The sequence below is a fragment of the Bos indicus x Bos taurus genome, chromosome 20 (genome assembly GCF_003369695.1).
Source record: "Bos indicus x Bos taurus breed Angus x Brahman F1 hybrid chromosome 20, Bos_hybrid_MaternalHap_v2.0, whole genome shotgun sequence".
Classification (NCBI taxonomy): Eukaryota; Metazoa; Chordata; class Mammalia; order Artiodactyla; family Bovidae; genus Bos; species Bos indicus x Bos taurus.
Window position 1 is genome coordinate 33,001,437 of NC_040095.1, and position 16,401 is coordinate 33,017,837.

Genomic DNA, 16,401 nt, shown 5'->3' on the forward strand with positions numbered 1-16,401 from the left:
CACACACACACGCACACACACACACTTGAATATGAATTTGACATGGATTCCTAACACATTTAAATCTAATTAAATGATAAGAAATTAAAACTAATAATTTAATAATAAATTGATAGTACATAAAGAAATCTGATTAAGTTTAATTCTAATAAACTTTATCCTTTGAAAGATATTTCTAAAAATAAAACCTATTATTCAATATGTATTTATTGAGTACTTAGTCTATGCCAGGTGCTATGCTAAGCTCTTGGGCTAAAACAGTAGGAAAACAGAGAATCTTTGTCCTCAAAGTCATTGCTGTCTAATTGGAGAGAGGTACTGATCAAACACATAAATATAATTACAATTTTGTCTAGTGCTTTGAAGCAGTGACATTTAAACTATCTCCTGAAAGAGAAGTGAGTGAGTTGATCAAGTGAAGAGGCAGGAAAGATAAGGTATTCTTGGTGAAAAAAAAAAATAGCAAACTAACAACAATCAAACAGCATTTACAAAATTCCCTGGGGAAAATTAGTCTGGTCAAGATAAGCAAGACTGAGGATGTGTCTAGAATTCCGTGGGGGGAAGAGTGACAGAAATGAAAGCACAGGAGCAGCCGGCCATTGTTCAGAGCCAATAGAACAGTTAAGAATTTTTATCTTTGTGCTAAAAGCAGTGATTGAAGCACCCTAAATAGGAAGCTCACATGAATTAATAAGACAAGGTCAGCACATCGAGGGTTACTGAACTTAGCACCTCCAATTTCTTTATTTTTTCCTTTAAGTCTTTTCAAAATCAGTTCTCAAAGCCAGCACATCAGAAGACCTCTGGCTCCCACCCCGCTCTCCTCCCATTGCTTCCTTGGAGGAAGGTTTTCTGATTCCTGTAGACTTGCCTGTTTCTAAGGAGCCTGCAATCTGTTTGAAGATGCCTTTCCTCAGGAGAGCTCCATATTCCGGAGAAGAGCTGTGAGGCTTCCTGTACCAAATTTTGGTTCTGGATCTGTTCTTTTGCTAACCTAAATTAGAATCTATGATGGGGAAAGTGTACTTTGTTTTTTTCCTATAATTGTGTGCCCCAAAGAAAGCACTTCCAAGGATACTTTCCTCAAGTCTCATCACCAGTCTTGCCCTTTTACACCAGGCCATCTCCCCCACCTGCTTTCTGTCATTGTTAGAAAAAGGTGAATGTTGGGGGGGAAAAATCCCATAGGCTCATTTTTACATCCCCCTGTACTGTGGCTGAATGCTGCTCTCAGAATTCCCTGCTGACTTCTTTCTTTGAGACTCTGGAGCAGTGCATTGCCTTGGTTGTAATTCTGTGGAATATTCAACACATGGCCACTTATAGAGAGCTAGGCATTCATCTAAGCGCTTTATATGCACTAACTACTTTAATCCTCATTAATATGCCCATTTGATAGATGGTAAAACTGAGGCTTAGAGTGTTAATCAACTTGCTTATAATTAATGCTGATGCTGAGACTTGAGCAGAAATGCTCTGGCTCTATGTTTAACATTAGGACTATGATTTTATTTATATTTTTATTTATCTTGAAGTGATGTGATTCTCCTGGTAGTCAGTGAGGCCTTGTGAATAAGCAGTGTAAATCCACAGTATAAATCCAGAATCTAATGAAAATGAGAGATTAAGAAAAAGAGAGGCATTTAAAAGACAGCACTGCAATATCTGCATAGTCACATTTTTCTATGTGACTATAGGAAACCAAAAGAGACTATTCCATAAATAGATCCTGAAATATTAACATACAGATTCAAAGAGAATTTAGTCATCTCTTCAGGCTGCATAATTTGACTAAGAAATATTTTCATTCATAATATTAGTGAATGCTATTCAAATTTCTGCTAGCAACTTTTTGGTTATAATGGTGGAGCTAATGTGAATTAATGAATGAATGAGTGAATGAGGGCTTTTTAAAATCTCATAGCAATCTGAGAACTTCCTAAGGAAACTTCCTGAGGTCTTGAATACTAGTTTCAGTGTCATTAGGCAGTAGACTTACTATGGAATTAATATTAGATTCTTCTTTGCATGAGAAAATCAAAGAACTCTTCTTTGGATGAAATCAAGAACAAACCTGAGAGCATGTAAGAGGAAGCTCTGACTCCACAGGTCAAAGGAGGCCCTAACTATCTCGCCCAAACACCTTCCTGTTCTTCCCCTTCTCCAGTCACCCCTCTAGTGTCCCCACACCATGGCACCTACTCTCTGGTCACCTCATCCTTCTTAATCATGCCATCTCTTTCATACCCATATACTTAAAAAAAAAAAAAAAAAAACACTTTATCGAGGTCTGATAGACAGATAAAATTGGTATACATATTTAATGTATATAACTCAATGAGTTTGGAGATAAGTATGTATACCCATGAAACCATCACCATTAAGGCCATAAACATACCCATCCCCTCTCAAAATTTCCTCCTGCACCCTTTATTATTTTTATTATTGTTTATATATATGTGTGGTAAGAGTACTTAACATAGAATCTACCTTCTTAGCAAATTTTAGGATACAGTACTTATTTGTTAGGAGGGCATTATGCTAAGTGAAATAAGCCAGACACAGAAAGATAAATACTGTATAATCTCATTTCTATGTGGAATCAAAAAATAGTCAGTTTCATAGAAGCAGAGAATAGAATGGTGTTTACCAGGAGCTGGAGAGATGGAGAAATGAAGTAATGATTAAAACGTACAAAGTTTGAGTTACACAAGTAGGTTCTGGTGATCTACTCTACAGTCCATGTTCAACTGCGTGTGCTGTTCCTTTTTCTTGAAATACTTGGCTTCTTTATCTAAAGAGTCTTGACCAAGCTCAACATGTCACCTATTTTGTGATGCATTCCTTAAATTTCTCCCAAGTGAAATAAATTATTTTACCTACATGCTCCCATAGGCTCCTATGCTCATGTCTGTTGTGCCATATTGTATTATCATGATTGGTTCACCTCCACTTTGCTTGTTGGACTTTGAGAAGCTGGGACCAGGATTTCTAGTTCAATATCTGAGTTCAATAAATGTGCTATTTTCCTTTGGGGTTCCAGGGATTGTGGTAGGTACAGAGGATCTATTGATGACTACAATATGATTTTTGTTTTTTGAAAAGGGTGCAAGCACTGCTAGAAATAGGCATGGAAGTGGAAAATCTGAACGCCATGTGCAATGTATAGTTAGAGACTGTGCTTGAGGAGTATAAAGCATCAAGAAGAGAGCTCTTCACCCAGATTTGAACTGAAAGGATGGAAATACTGCCTCAGCCAAGTCTTGAAGGGCAAGTGGAAGTTAGACCAGGAAGGGTACTGAAGAAGGAATGGTATTTCATATAGATAGAAGTCTTGAAAAAAAACTGAGGCATGAAACCACAGGATGTGTTTGGGAGAACACAGAATTTCAGTATTACCAGAGAATAAATTAGCCCAGAGGCTGAAGAGAGGTGTGTGTGTGGTTAGTGTGTGAAGGAGGCTGCAGGGACTCACCCTGACTGATTCAAAACTGAGTGTATCTTCTCGATGAGAGGAGACTGCAGTTGTTTATGTAGGAGAATAATGCCCTCAGTTCTAAGAAAGGTTATTGTGACTGCAGTGTAGAAAAGTCGCAGAAGAAGAGTGTGGGGGCAGGGCTACAGCAATGTTTTCTTAGAGAGAGGTGAGAAAGGTTCAAACCCCAAAATGCTCTAAGGAGCTATACCTAGAACACTGTCTCCTGCAGGTACAATATATCTTTGTTGAATGAATGAATGAAAGTGAAAGGGGCTCAGTCATGATCGATCCTTTGAAATCCCATGGACTATACAGTCCACAGAATTCTCCAGGCCAAAATACTGGAGTGGGTAGCCTTTCCTTTCTCCATGGGATCTTCCCAACCCAGGGATCGAACCCAGGTCTCCCCCATTGCAGGCAGATTCTTAACCAGGTCAGCCACAAGGGAAGCACAAGAATACTGGAGTGGGTAGCCTATCCCTTCTCCAGTGGATCTTCCTGACCCAGGAATCGAACCCAGGTCTCCTGCATTATAGGCAGATTCTTTACCAAATGAGCTATCAGGGAATTCCAGATAAATGAATGGGTGATTTTAAAACATTAAAGTTTAACCAGTTTGTTTTTTCTTTAATTATTTTCTTAAATTTTATATTGGAGTATAGTTGATTAACACTGTTTTGTTAGTTTCAGGTTACAGCAGCAAAGTGATTCAGTTACACATTTGTGTGCTAAGCCTCTTTAGTCATGTCCTGCTCTTTGCTCCCCTATGGACTGTGGCCTGCTGGGCTCCTCTGTCCATGGGATTCTCTGGGCAAGAATACTGCAGTGGGCTGCCATGCCCTCCTCCAGGGGATCTTCCTGACCCGGGGTCAAACCCCTGTCTTTCATATGTCTCCTCATCGGCAGATGGGTTCTTTACCACTAGTGCCACCTGGGAAGCCCTTACAGATACATGCATCTATTCTTTTTCAAATCCTTTTCCCATTTAGATTATTAAGTATTGAGCAGAATTCCCTGTACTATATAGTAGGTCTTTATTAACCAATTTGTCTTATACAGTGAATATTATTGCTTTGAGACAATATTTTATTACCACCAGAGTAGGCTTTTCAATTTATTTATCTAATATAAGAATTGATTCTCAGGAGGGCAAATAAAACACGTGCTCTTTTTATGTAAAAAGTACAGGAATATACAAACAATATATAAACATATTTAAAGTCTATCTGTGGTATTAAAACTTTATTGAGAAAGAAAGTGAGGAAGGAAAATATTTTTAAAGGTTCTATGGTGGGAAAAGAATTTTAAAAGTTTAAGAAATGCCACTCTAAATAATTATTGTAACTTCAACAGCATTTGTTTGTTTTAATCTAGAACACTGAGTCTTTTTGTTTAATGTAATTCTACTTAAGTTCATCTGAGTATTTGAGATTCAATTTGGTATTATTGCTTATTTTGTTTTTGGTATCATATTGACTTGAGAAAAGTATATCTGAACAGAAAAAGACAAATATTCCCATGACTCAGAGAAGTGGCATTTTAAATGTAAAACTCATTTCACCTGACGACTACAAGCTATTCCAAAATGATATATCATCAATCCTCAAAGTAATCTATTTTATAGCGAAACAGAGAAGAGCACTCCTAACATCTCTCCATGGGGATAACAATTAGTTATTCTAAATTCAGGCCCAGGAATATCAATCTTAGAGTAGTAGCAGGCATCTGAGTTGCTGTTTTCATGATGGTCATGGTTCTCAGATGGGAATTTTGTTGCTCAAGAACCTTCCATAACCTAGTACCCTAGGGATCTGGCAAACCAACTACTCGGTTAAAGCTAATACAGAATTGGCACTGGCCTCAGTCTCACTCTTCACTACCTCTCACCTCTCAAGGTGAGTGTATCTGCTAAGCAACCATCTTCCCAGGAAATGAACTGGTTTGATACTTTTTCCAAAGAGTGTCTGCTTTTTATGAAATACCGAGGTGATACTGTGTTCACAGCAGAGATATGCCATCTGTCCGAGCAAGCCCAGAAGAGGAAGTAATGGAATTCAAACCCGAGTGGCTGCACACACACTGCCATGGCATCTGTCTCTCTGATGAACTTGAATACCCCTGTGTCTGTGCTCTAGGGATCCACAGTTTTTTAATTCAAGATAGAATTCCCTTCAGAAACTGTTGCTATGAAAACCAAATTCCTCCACCTGCCAGTATATTTTCTGACGGCAATGGGTCCACGCTATCCTCTTTCAGAAGCACTTTTTGGGTTCTCTATCTGAATCTAACAAACAAAGGTAAATGCTGGAAAACATGGATCAGAATTTTTAAGGTACTACCTGCAGGATTAATGTAGTCCAAGGCAGTTATTTCAGTTTTGCCTGGATGGGTCAAGTTTGGCTAGATGTGCTTTATGAGATCTGGATAAAGGCACTGTATTACATTCTGTACTTCAACCTCACAAACCAAAAGGAGCATGACTTTCTTTTCTTCTGATTTCATGACACAATATGCTCCTGATTTTCATCCTACTTTTATACCTAATTCTCCCTTTTTTAACTGAATCAACTTTTCTGCCCATGTAGCTGATATTCAGATTTTCTCTTCTCGTCCTTCTCTATACAATCTTCCCAGGTAATTTTATCCACTCTCATAGCTCTTTTATTTTTATGTGATAGCCCTTGACCAGCTCTATGTCCTGAATATATTAGACCTGTACTTAATCAATTGAAATCTGAATTCATGTGTCCCAAAGTCACCTCAGAATCAACAGGTCTCGGACTGAACTTCGTACATCCACTGGGAAGCCCTCAGTCCTATCCTTCCAAAATTAGTAGATGATATGCTCACCTGCAAGAATACTGCTAGAAATCTAGGCAGCATTCATGGCCTCTTTCTTCATCTCCATCATATCCAATCCCACACCAGTCAAATGTTGTCCTTTTATCTCCTTGTGTGTGTGTGTGTGTGTGTGTGTGTGTGTGTTCAGTCACTTCAGTCATGTTCAACTCTTTGCAATCCCATGGACTATGGACCACCAGGCTCCTCCGTCCATGGGATGCTCCAGGCAAGAGTACTGGTGTGGGTTTCCATTTCCCCCTGAGATCTTCCTCACCCAGGGGTCAACCCTCAGCTCCTGTGTCTCCTGCATTGGCAGGTGAGTTCTTTACCACTAGTGCCACCTTTTCTCCTTAGTTCCTTTCAAATATATTCATTGTGGCCACTGCAATGTAAGTTCCCCTTCTCTCTGGTCTAGATTCCTTCCACAGCTCTCTGGTTGTTAGCGCTGATCCTAGTCTTGCTTTCTTCTCTTCATTTGCTCACACTGAAGGCAAACCACACTCTCTGAATCACAAATCTAAGCATGTAGTTTCCCTGGTTAACAGCTTTAAGTCGATTTACAGTCTGAAAACCATCTGTCTTCTGGTCCCTTCTTATTTCTCCAGCACTTTGAGGCTTCCTTAAATTTTATAGCTTCTTTGAGATTCTTAATTTCATCACGATCTCTCCACCCACACCTTTGTATCTTTCCTTCTCTCTCCATCCCATCCAGGAATTTGACGTTCACGTGGACTTCCTCACTCTTTCATTGTTATTGCACTGTCATCTCTAAGACCTCAGTTCATTTATCCCTTTCTCAACCTCCCTTCCTGCCTGCTTAAGTCATAGTGGTTTCTCTTCAATGTGCTATCATAGTATATGGCATCCTTATTAATAGCTGGATCTGTCTGTCCAAATGCCCTAGTCCTAAGCACACCGTACCCCTGTTAATGAATGTAGAAATGCTATTTTCTCTGTCTGAAAATACACCACATCATCCTCCATCCCCCATTCCCACCTTCACCCAGCTAAGTCTTCCTAATCTCTCAACATTCGGGGAATGCTCTTCTGAAAAGTTTTCTCTGATTTTGCAAATGAGGCTAGGTGACTCTCCACTGTGCTCTTGTGGTAATGAATCATCTTTTATAATTAAGTCAGATCACAACACTATTCTGGTCAAGATCTTCCAAAGACTCCCCATTTCACTCAAAGTAACACTCAGAACCCTTGTCATAACCTACAGTGCCATACAGCATCTGCCCCCCCTTTCCTTATTATTCCTCTAACTTCATCTTTTAATGGTCTCCTCTTTCTTTTACCAAGTTTATTCATGCTACCCATTTAAGGCTATGGCAGCAGCTGAAATGTTTTCCCTGGCTATCTACGTGACTAACTCCCTTGTCTCCTTCAAACCCTTGCACAAATATCCCCTTGTCAATGCACCTGTGTGAGCACCCTGTTTTAAGTTGCAATCTGCTCCACTCCTCTCTATCTGCACACTTCAAATCTTCCCTTTTTAGCTGCATTTTAATAGCACTTCTTCCTTCCTATCAAACGGTGTAATTAATTTATGATTATTATTCATTATTTGTCTTTCCTTATTAAACTGTAAGCTCCTCACAGGTGGATATTTTTATCTGCCATGCTTACTCAAGTTTTCCAAGTGCCTTCAGCAGTGTCTGGAATAGAAGAGGTGATCAGTAAATAAGTTTAAAGGATGAGCCCTGATTGTACTATATTAAAATTGTCTTCCTTGCCCATCTGTCCACCACCAAACTATGCACTCTTTAAATGCAGGGAGTTTCACTAGTATGTCCATTTATAATATCTAGCACATTTCCTGAAAATAGTGGGTTTGTAACAAATGTTTGCTAAGTGCATATACTCATCCCTGGCCTCACTAACCCATAGTTCTCCAGGGTTTGCAATCACACCATATCAAACTAGAAAATGAGTGCAAGAATGTTGTTTCCTTAGTGGAGAAATTTCACTATAAATTCTCATGGCATCTGAGATCTCCAAAGATGGAGTCCAATATTAATTGATATAGTGACTACAGTCAGCCCTCCATATGCTTGGGTTCTATATCCACAAAAATCGATCCTCAGTTGGTTGAATTCATGAATGCAGAAACCATGGATAAAAAGGACTGACTTTACAACTTCATTTTATGTAAGACACTTGAGCTTTCACAGACTTTGTTATCTGTGGTAATTCCTAGCACAAATCCCTCATGGATTCCAATGTGTTAGTCTCTTGGTCTTGTCCAGCTGTTTGTGATCCCATGGACTATAGCCCACCAGGCTCCTCTGTCCATGGAATTCTCCAGCAAGAATACTGGAGTGGATAGCCATTTCCTCCTCCAGGGGATCTTCCCGAACCAGGGATTGAATCCGCATCTCCTGCATTGCAGGCAGACTCTTTACCATCTGAGCCACCCTCCAAGGATGACTGTATTTCTCCTGCAGAGTCACTTAAGAGGTTAAGAATTTACCATAGTCCATTTCTTTTTTTTTCCTCCATTATGTATCTGTAATTGGGGCATTTATTTTAGTAAGTTAGAAAACTAAAGGAAGTCCTAGGGATTGCAAGCTTGAAAAATAATATATTTCCTTCTGTAACATCTCTTTTTCTTTCCTTTCTCAGAGCTCTTCCTGCCATGATGCAGTGGGTCCGCACACAGAAGCCAGGAGAGAGTGGCATCAATATTGTCACTGCCGACTTTGTAGAACTTGGTGATTTCATCAGCACTGTCATAAAGCTCAACTATGTCTTTGAAGAAGGGGAAGCCAACACTTGATGGTACTGTTTGGAGTATCAGTGAATAAGAAGGAGAAGATTCACTGTATTAGATGTATTGTCTATAAACACTCTGATCTTCCTATTCCACTGAGTTTCTGAAGGGATAAGGGCTGAAAGTGGGTGGGAAAGGGGGAAACCATTTCTTCAGTGATTATTACGTACTCTTCATTACTATAAATATTTCATTTCCCATTTGATAAGCAAAACCTACTTCTAGTGTTAGGGATTAAAAAAAGACTAGTAAATTTTGTTTTTCAGAATTAGTCTTTGTAACTTATGGGTGTTTACTTGATTGTGTTTCTGATTTCAACTTAGGGCTCCTACACTTTCCTCCAAATGAAACTTTCTGCTCCCTCTCTCGCTCGCTGTTTTTAATCTGATGCTGTATGGGACTTAAAAGTAATTGAATGCCCAGCATAATGTGTATTACATTGTTGTACTAAAATTTACTTGTTTTGTAGGATTTGGTATAATATTCTGTAGCCTGCAATCTTGCTAACTTTTGGTCATAGATAATATGCATCAAATTGATTTCCCTGCATCAGTAATACTGGAGGCCATAATCAGTAAATTTTGTGTCATCTAAAAACAATAGTGTTTCACAGTATTTCTATTGAAGGCAGCTATAAATACAGAATAAAAAACTTTTGTGGAAGAACAATTAGTGCCAACTCCATATTGAAAAATGGAGGTGGTGAGGAGATGGATGTCACTTTAATTCAGAAATCTCTTAAATATTGTCTTGAAAATGCCCAGTAAATGAAAAATTATGTGTGTTAAAATCAGAAAACTGCTGGACTTGGAGATGATCATACTGAGTAAAATAAGAAAGAGAAGGACAAATAGCATTTGATATCTCTTATATGTGGGATAAAAAAAAGATACAAATGAACTTAAAAAAACAGAAAAAGGCACACAGACTTAGAGATCGAATTTATGGTTACAGGGGGAAGGGTGGGGACAAGAGAGATAGATTGGGAGTTTGGGATCGACATGTACACACCACTATATTTAAAATAAAATGACTTTCCATGAAAAAGTAAATAAAAGTAAAATTATAAAAGAAAAAATTTAAAAAATGGACTCAGAAAACTCTGAAAAGAACACTTACAAAAGTTCTTCTAACAATTAACTTGACTAAAAAAATTAAAATAAGAAAAGAAAGAAAGATTGTGCAAGCTTTCCTACCAAATTAAGATTTCCCAACATGTCATTCTACATCCCAAATTTTGAGGAACATATTCTGAGAAGCTTCAATTTGAGTTTTTTTAAAATTAAAGTTGAGGGGAAGGGTCACAGAATGAATGAGAACAATGTCTTTGAAACTATGACTGTGACCTCTCAAGGATCCATGAAGCATCTTCAGGAGATTCTTAAGTATATGTGATCTGAGCAGATTTTGAAAATCACTTTGGGGTTCCGTCCATCTCACCCCAAGGTTAATTTTGAGGCAGAGGCCAAAGTTTCACAGAAAGTTTCTGCCTTCTGCCATGTGATAGTCCACATGTATGAGGAAGAAAAATGCAATACAACTTTAAGCATTGCTTCCCCTTGGTGTCTTTGCAATATTTGACAGCTCCAAATAACCTTAAAAGAGCACAATAACCCTTTCCTATATGCCTCACAGGACTATTTTGAGGCATTTATAAAAATATATAAAATTTGCTGAAATTTGTACAATTCTGAATTATTTTATCTTCATGTTTAGAAATAATCACACCTCAATAGTTTCCTGGGGGGAAATAACATAATCCATGTAAAGTGGGACCATAGAGAAATAAACGCATATTCTCAGTTTTTAATTAATTTAGACATACAACATGTGGTTTACTCTCTGAGTCTTAGGTAAGGGATTTGATTCCAAGTTTATGTACATTAAAATTATAAATGATCAAGAGTTTATTAGAAGATTATACATACTCATTATCAGAAAATAGTATTTATTAACCACTGAGGGGAAGGGAGAGAAATTGTTTAGATGGAAGAGAACATTTATGGAAAGTACACAGCTGTGTTTTGTTGACCAAGTAGCGTGCATATATACAAGCAACAGATATATTCTCCATTCCAGTTGTGTGTATTTGTATCAACAAACAAAATAAACCAATCTGTACCTACTCCTTGCAAGCGGACAGATACAAATACACACAAACACACACAGTCACGGACAGACACAGTGACAATTCTTCTTTTCAAGTGAAAACTTTGATGATATTAAATACTGTAGTTTTAAGACCAAAACCCTTAACAATGTCTGAAAAAGAGTTGATGAGAACTTTGAAAGTAGAGTAACTGATTATATTCAAATATTTTTGTATGAATAGATAATAGTATCTACAAATATAGTTTTCTTTCCGCTTCCTCTCTCCTTGCAGTTTTATTGTCTTACTATATCTTTCACCTGCTCTTTATGTGCAATGGAATATGATTCTGTAGCTTATTGAAATTAATGTCCTGTGAAGTTGTTTTTTGGGCAGGTTTTCTCTGACTATTCATTATTCATCCCTCAGGAGGACCTTTAGCCAAGCAAACTTACAATGACACAAGGATTTAACTTATAAATGTATGAGAAAACAGATCTTTCAACATATTAATGAAAAATGAGTAAAATATAGAGGTAACTATGTTGTATTTTCTTGAACTTAGATGCTTTCTTATAATATTCGCTTAGATTAGCTTTGTCATATTTGTCATTTGGGTGCTGGAAAAAACAAACATGCTGAAGCATTAGATTAATTGTGCAGTTTTTCAACTGGAGAAAGCATTTAATTGCAATTAATAATCTGCACATAGAGACCTTGTTTGACAAGAGATATTTCCAAGCCAATGTTTGGTTTCCATGTGGATATACAGTATATATGTAGCAGGCACTGGGAGTACATGGACTTGCCTTAATTTCTAAAGGAGGGAACAGGTAGATGTGAACCCTGGGTCCTCCAGCTGGAGGGAGAGTTCACTAGAAGGGATTCCTTTGCAAGGAGAATAGAGAGAAGATGCCTTTGGCTGTCTTCTGTCCATTGGCCCTGCTCTGGAACACACTTGGGGAGCAGGCTGTGGGCCTTAATAAAGAGGTGGGGTGAGGACTAGCGGGATGTGATTAGAGTTTACCATCAGCCTAAGCTCCTTTGTCTTAGTTACGCATTGTGTTTCCAGAGCATTTGAGCACAAGGGCTACAAATAAACCCCCAAGTGGTAGGAGATATGTCTTGGTGCACATTTTGTTTTGCTTAGTTCTTAAGACTTTTCCATCACTAGTCCTGCAAGGAAGAAAAAAAAAACAAAACAGAAACAAAATCCAACTTTTACCCAATTATAGCAGGAAATCAAAGGGGTGAGTGGCTGATGAGGGAAAATATGCCAGGAGTATCATTTTTTGGTTGCTTTCTTGTCTGTAATTTTGAAGGTTTGAAGGCACAATATGGTGATGACTCCTGCCATTTCATCCTTTATGTCTCCCTTATTACTACACAGTCATATGAATGCAGAGAATGAGGAGGCATCTTTTAAAAGCCTTAGGATACTCTATATGATGACCTCAATATTCACTTTCAGCCATACTAGGAAAACTTACTTTTCATGGAGCACCACCTAACAGTGAATGTATTAGAGCATAAAGTGTTTGGTATGTATGCACCTATGTGTGTACACACATAAACACACACACACACACAGCATGAACATCTCACACATTATTCAAGTGGAAACCACTCTAATCAATCAACCTGATTCTATGGCAGTTTTAACTCTTAAAATCGATATCTCCTACATAAGTAGGCACAAACATAATTCAAATATTTAAATATTTAAGAGGAGAAAAATCACTAGAAAACCAGTGAAAAATAAGACCATCATAAATAAGAAATGCCTAGCAGTGATAGTCTTAACTATGTTGTCAGTAACACTTCAAGCTGGAGAATCAAAGATGAACTTAAAAATAAATCATAAACAAGCAAACACACATCTTCTCTTAATGTTGTTTTAAGTTCTTTGAGGCTCTAAGATGTTTTAGCCAATGTTACCCATTCAGGATCTCCCCTGTTAGGACTCCAGACCGGAAAGTTGGAAGTCTCAGGAAATGTATGTTTTCGTGAGTTTTTCAGTTCTGCAATTTTAATGATCCAGCGACACAAACTTCTGACCTTTGGTTGCTCTCTAGATCAGAGCTTCACAGGTGGAGTGCTGCTTTCTGAATCGCTAATAGAAAATAATGCATAGTGTCCCTCAAGATATGCTAAACAAGGTTTTTAAAAGTATTTTATGTTATAGCACTTTAGTCTTTTCAACTAGATTTCAGTGACACAATGGTGTAAATGCTGTATTTGCCATAACTTACTGGTGGCTCCTGTGTTACATACGGTTTTAAATAATGCTCTAAATTGTTTGTTTTCCCAATGACAATGATAAAATGTTCTGTGGAATTTGTAAAACGTGTTGATTAAGTCTATTGAAAATTGTGCACTTTTTATTTCATTTGTGATACTCTTTTATAGTTATTAGTTCTAAATGTGTATTTGTATGAGTCAGAAGTATGTGCTTGTATGTGGTGTGTGTGTAAGTGTACTATATCTTGTACAAAATCAAACTTATCCTAAAGAAAAAGGGCACATTATGACCAGCCTTAATTCATTGACATTTTTGTTACTGTTGCAATTTGGGATTAAAATTTAAAAGGAGATTATGTTTTTGTTAAAAATAGCCTTTTTTTTAACCACATGAGGAATGTGCTTTAGTACTTATTTGAGTTCCCACAAGCAAATGATGCAGCCTGTGGGATACCCAATGCTCTTTAAGTTTCAAACATCAATTAATTTATTAACTTCATTACTGTGCAAAGAAACTAAATTCAGACTCACTTCCATCCACAAGACAGCCAGTGCACTTCTAAAGTTGTTCTTCCAAACATGGAACCCATTTTTCATGGAACCCATTTTTAGGGAACCCAAGTTTTCTTTAAAAAAATGTTTCTCCAAAACATTACTTAAAAAAAAAAATGATTCTTCTCAAATATAATGAACTGCCTTGGCTCTGTGAGAGTCACAAAAGACCCATCAACATTAAGTGGTACCAATGTGATTCCCTTTGCAAAAAAGCAGGAAGCAACACTCCTGAATTTTTGTTATCTGCCTAAGTGCATTCAAATACTAATTTAAGGATCTGCACTGGTGGTCATGTTCAAAGCAAAACTCTGTAATCTTTAGGTCTGGGATCTTGGTACAGGATATTAATCTACCTTCTTTTCTTTTACTCCATCTTCAGTTATGTTTGTCCCATATTTAAGGTTGCTAGATAGAATACTGGACACCCAGTGAAACTCAAATTTCAGATACACATGAATATTTTTAGAATAATATTTCCCAATATTTCATGAGATGTACTTATACTAAAAATTATTCATTGTTTATCTGAAATTCACATTTAATTGGGCATTTCTGCATTTTTTTTCTAATCTTAAATCCCTATGCATCCTGTCTTTTACAGTAGGGCTACCTATAGGGGATAATATCCTACCTCTTTCCACACTCCTGTGTTAAGACAGTTCATGAAAATCAGTAGTCTTAATACCCCTCATGAAGGAAAATATTGGCCCATGCCAAGTCCCAGAAATGTGTTATGAAGGGCCAACTGAAGTACAGGAAGAATAATCAGGCAAGAACTTTCATAAGATCAATGCCACATTCACTTTTCTATTGTGAGATCCAAGTCTCTCTCCCCACAATTAATCCCTAATGTAACATTCCCCAATAATTTGGGACAACCTGAAACATACCCATACATTAAAAATGCCCCTGGAGAAAAGTACCTTCTAATTCATACCAGGACCACTTTAAAAATTTGTTATCTTTTTCTTTCAGAGAGGTAACAAATGAATCCATTACTCTTCTTATTAACAACTTAGCACAAATGATTTTTATCAGATTAGACCTGGTCATCTATGGAACTGTAGAAAATTTGACATAGAAAGGAACTCTCTTGACTGCTGGAGGAAGAGAGGAGTGTCTGAGGTGTGGACACAGCTCTGTCTGTGCCTATTCAGGAGATTGGGTGGAAGAGACAGCAGGTGGGAATGTAGTTCCTGACCATGAAGCCGCACCTGCCAGAGAGACTCGTCAAAGCAGATTATCATAACCAACACTTTTTCTAAGGAATTGGAAACCCAACCCATCCCAGAGTAAGAACCGTGAGACCTAAGGCCATTTTCTAGACAAATTTGCAAAGCGTAAAATGTGTTGGAATTCCTAAAATAGAGTTTTCAAATATTTCTGAATTCAACAGTGACTCCTTGGCAGGGTCTGAATGGGGATGGAGTTTCAGGACATTTGGGTAGCTGCCTCCTCTCTTAAAATTTATATAAGTGATAGGAAAATCCAAATCTCTTAATGTAACATTTCCATCTCATGGCCCCTGCTTTCACACATTTCTGTTGATTTACTTCATGTCTAAAGGATGGGAATTTGCAGAGCTGGTGACATTTCCTTCATTAAACACGAGAAATTCACCAGCGGGAGACAGACCTGTGCCTTCTCTTTTTAGGATCTGGTCATTGATACTTTAATAAATGTGATGTAAAGAAAATACATGCCTACAGTTCTGTTTAGCAAATGAAATTTTTTTGATAAGATTGTGTTCTTAATGTTAAAAAAAGTTTCTTTGTATCCAGTGAAAAGCCTAATAAAGTCCTGATACCAGTTGTCTTAATTTTTTTATTTCATATTCATCAGCACTTTATTACAGCCCCAAAGTGGATCTGTTAAATAAGACATGACTCAGAGCAACAGAAAATGTCATTCTTTTTAAAAAAGTATAAATCACCATATTAGGATTTCCTCTATGAAAGAATATATCCTTCACCAAAAAAGACAATGCTATGATTGCTTCCATTGCATCAAAGTTAGGCATCTTCAAAGTCTGATGCTTTTAGCTTCTGGTATTGCCACAAAAGCCAATATCACTATAGCAATATCATACTGATGAATATCATATATTAGTACTATAAAACACCATCTTGACACCGTGTATAGGATGTTGTACATAAGCATGGGTGCGGTATCATATCTGTATCACAAAAACAGTAAAAAACTGAGGTCCCATTCCCATCCCTTCTTTTTGCTCCCCTCACCTCCAGAACTTCAGATGAAGCAGAGGCTGACCTCATAAAGTAAAGTGAAAGTGTTAGTCACTCAGTCATGTCCAACTCTTTGCAACCCCATAGACTGTAGCCAGCCAGGGTCCTCTGTCCTTGGGATTCTCCAGGCAAGAATACTCGAGTGGATTGCCGTGCCCTCCTCCAGGGGATCTTC

At 37.7% G+C, this 16,401-nt stretch overlaps 1 protein-coding gene across 1 annotated transcript in view; it reads left to right on the forward strand.

The window, feature by feature from the left end:
- The window catches only part of PLCXD3 (phosphatidylinositol specific phospholipase C X domain containing 3), a 205,592-nt gene extending 189,801 nt beyond the window's left edge, over positions 1–15,791 (forward strand). Inside the window, exon 3 of the mRNA XM_027520181.1 lies at positions 8,948–15,791. Coding sequence (XP_027375982.1) covers positions 8,948–9,101 — 154 coding nt within the window. The 3' untranslated portion in view covers positions 9,102–15,791. The remainder of the gene's footprint in view (positions 1–8,947) is intronic.
- Positions 15,792–16,401: the final 610 nt, after the last annotated feature.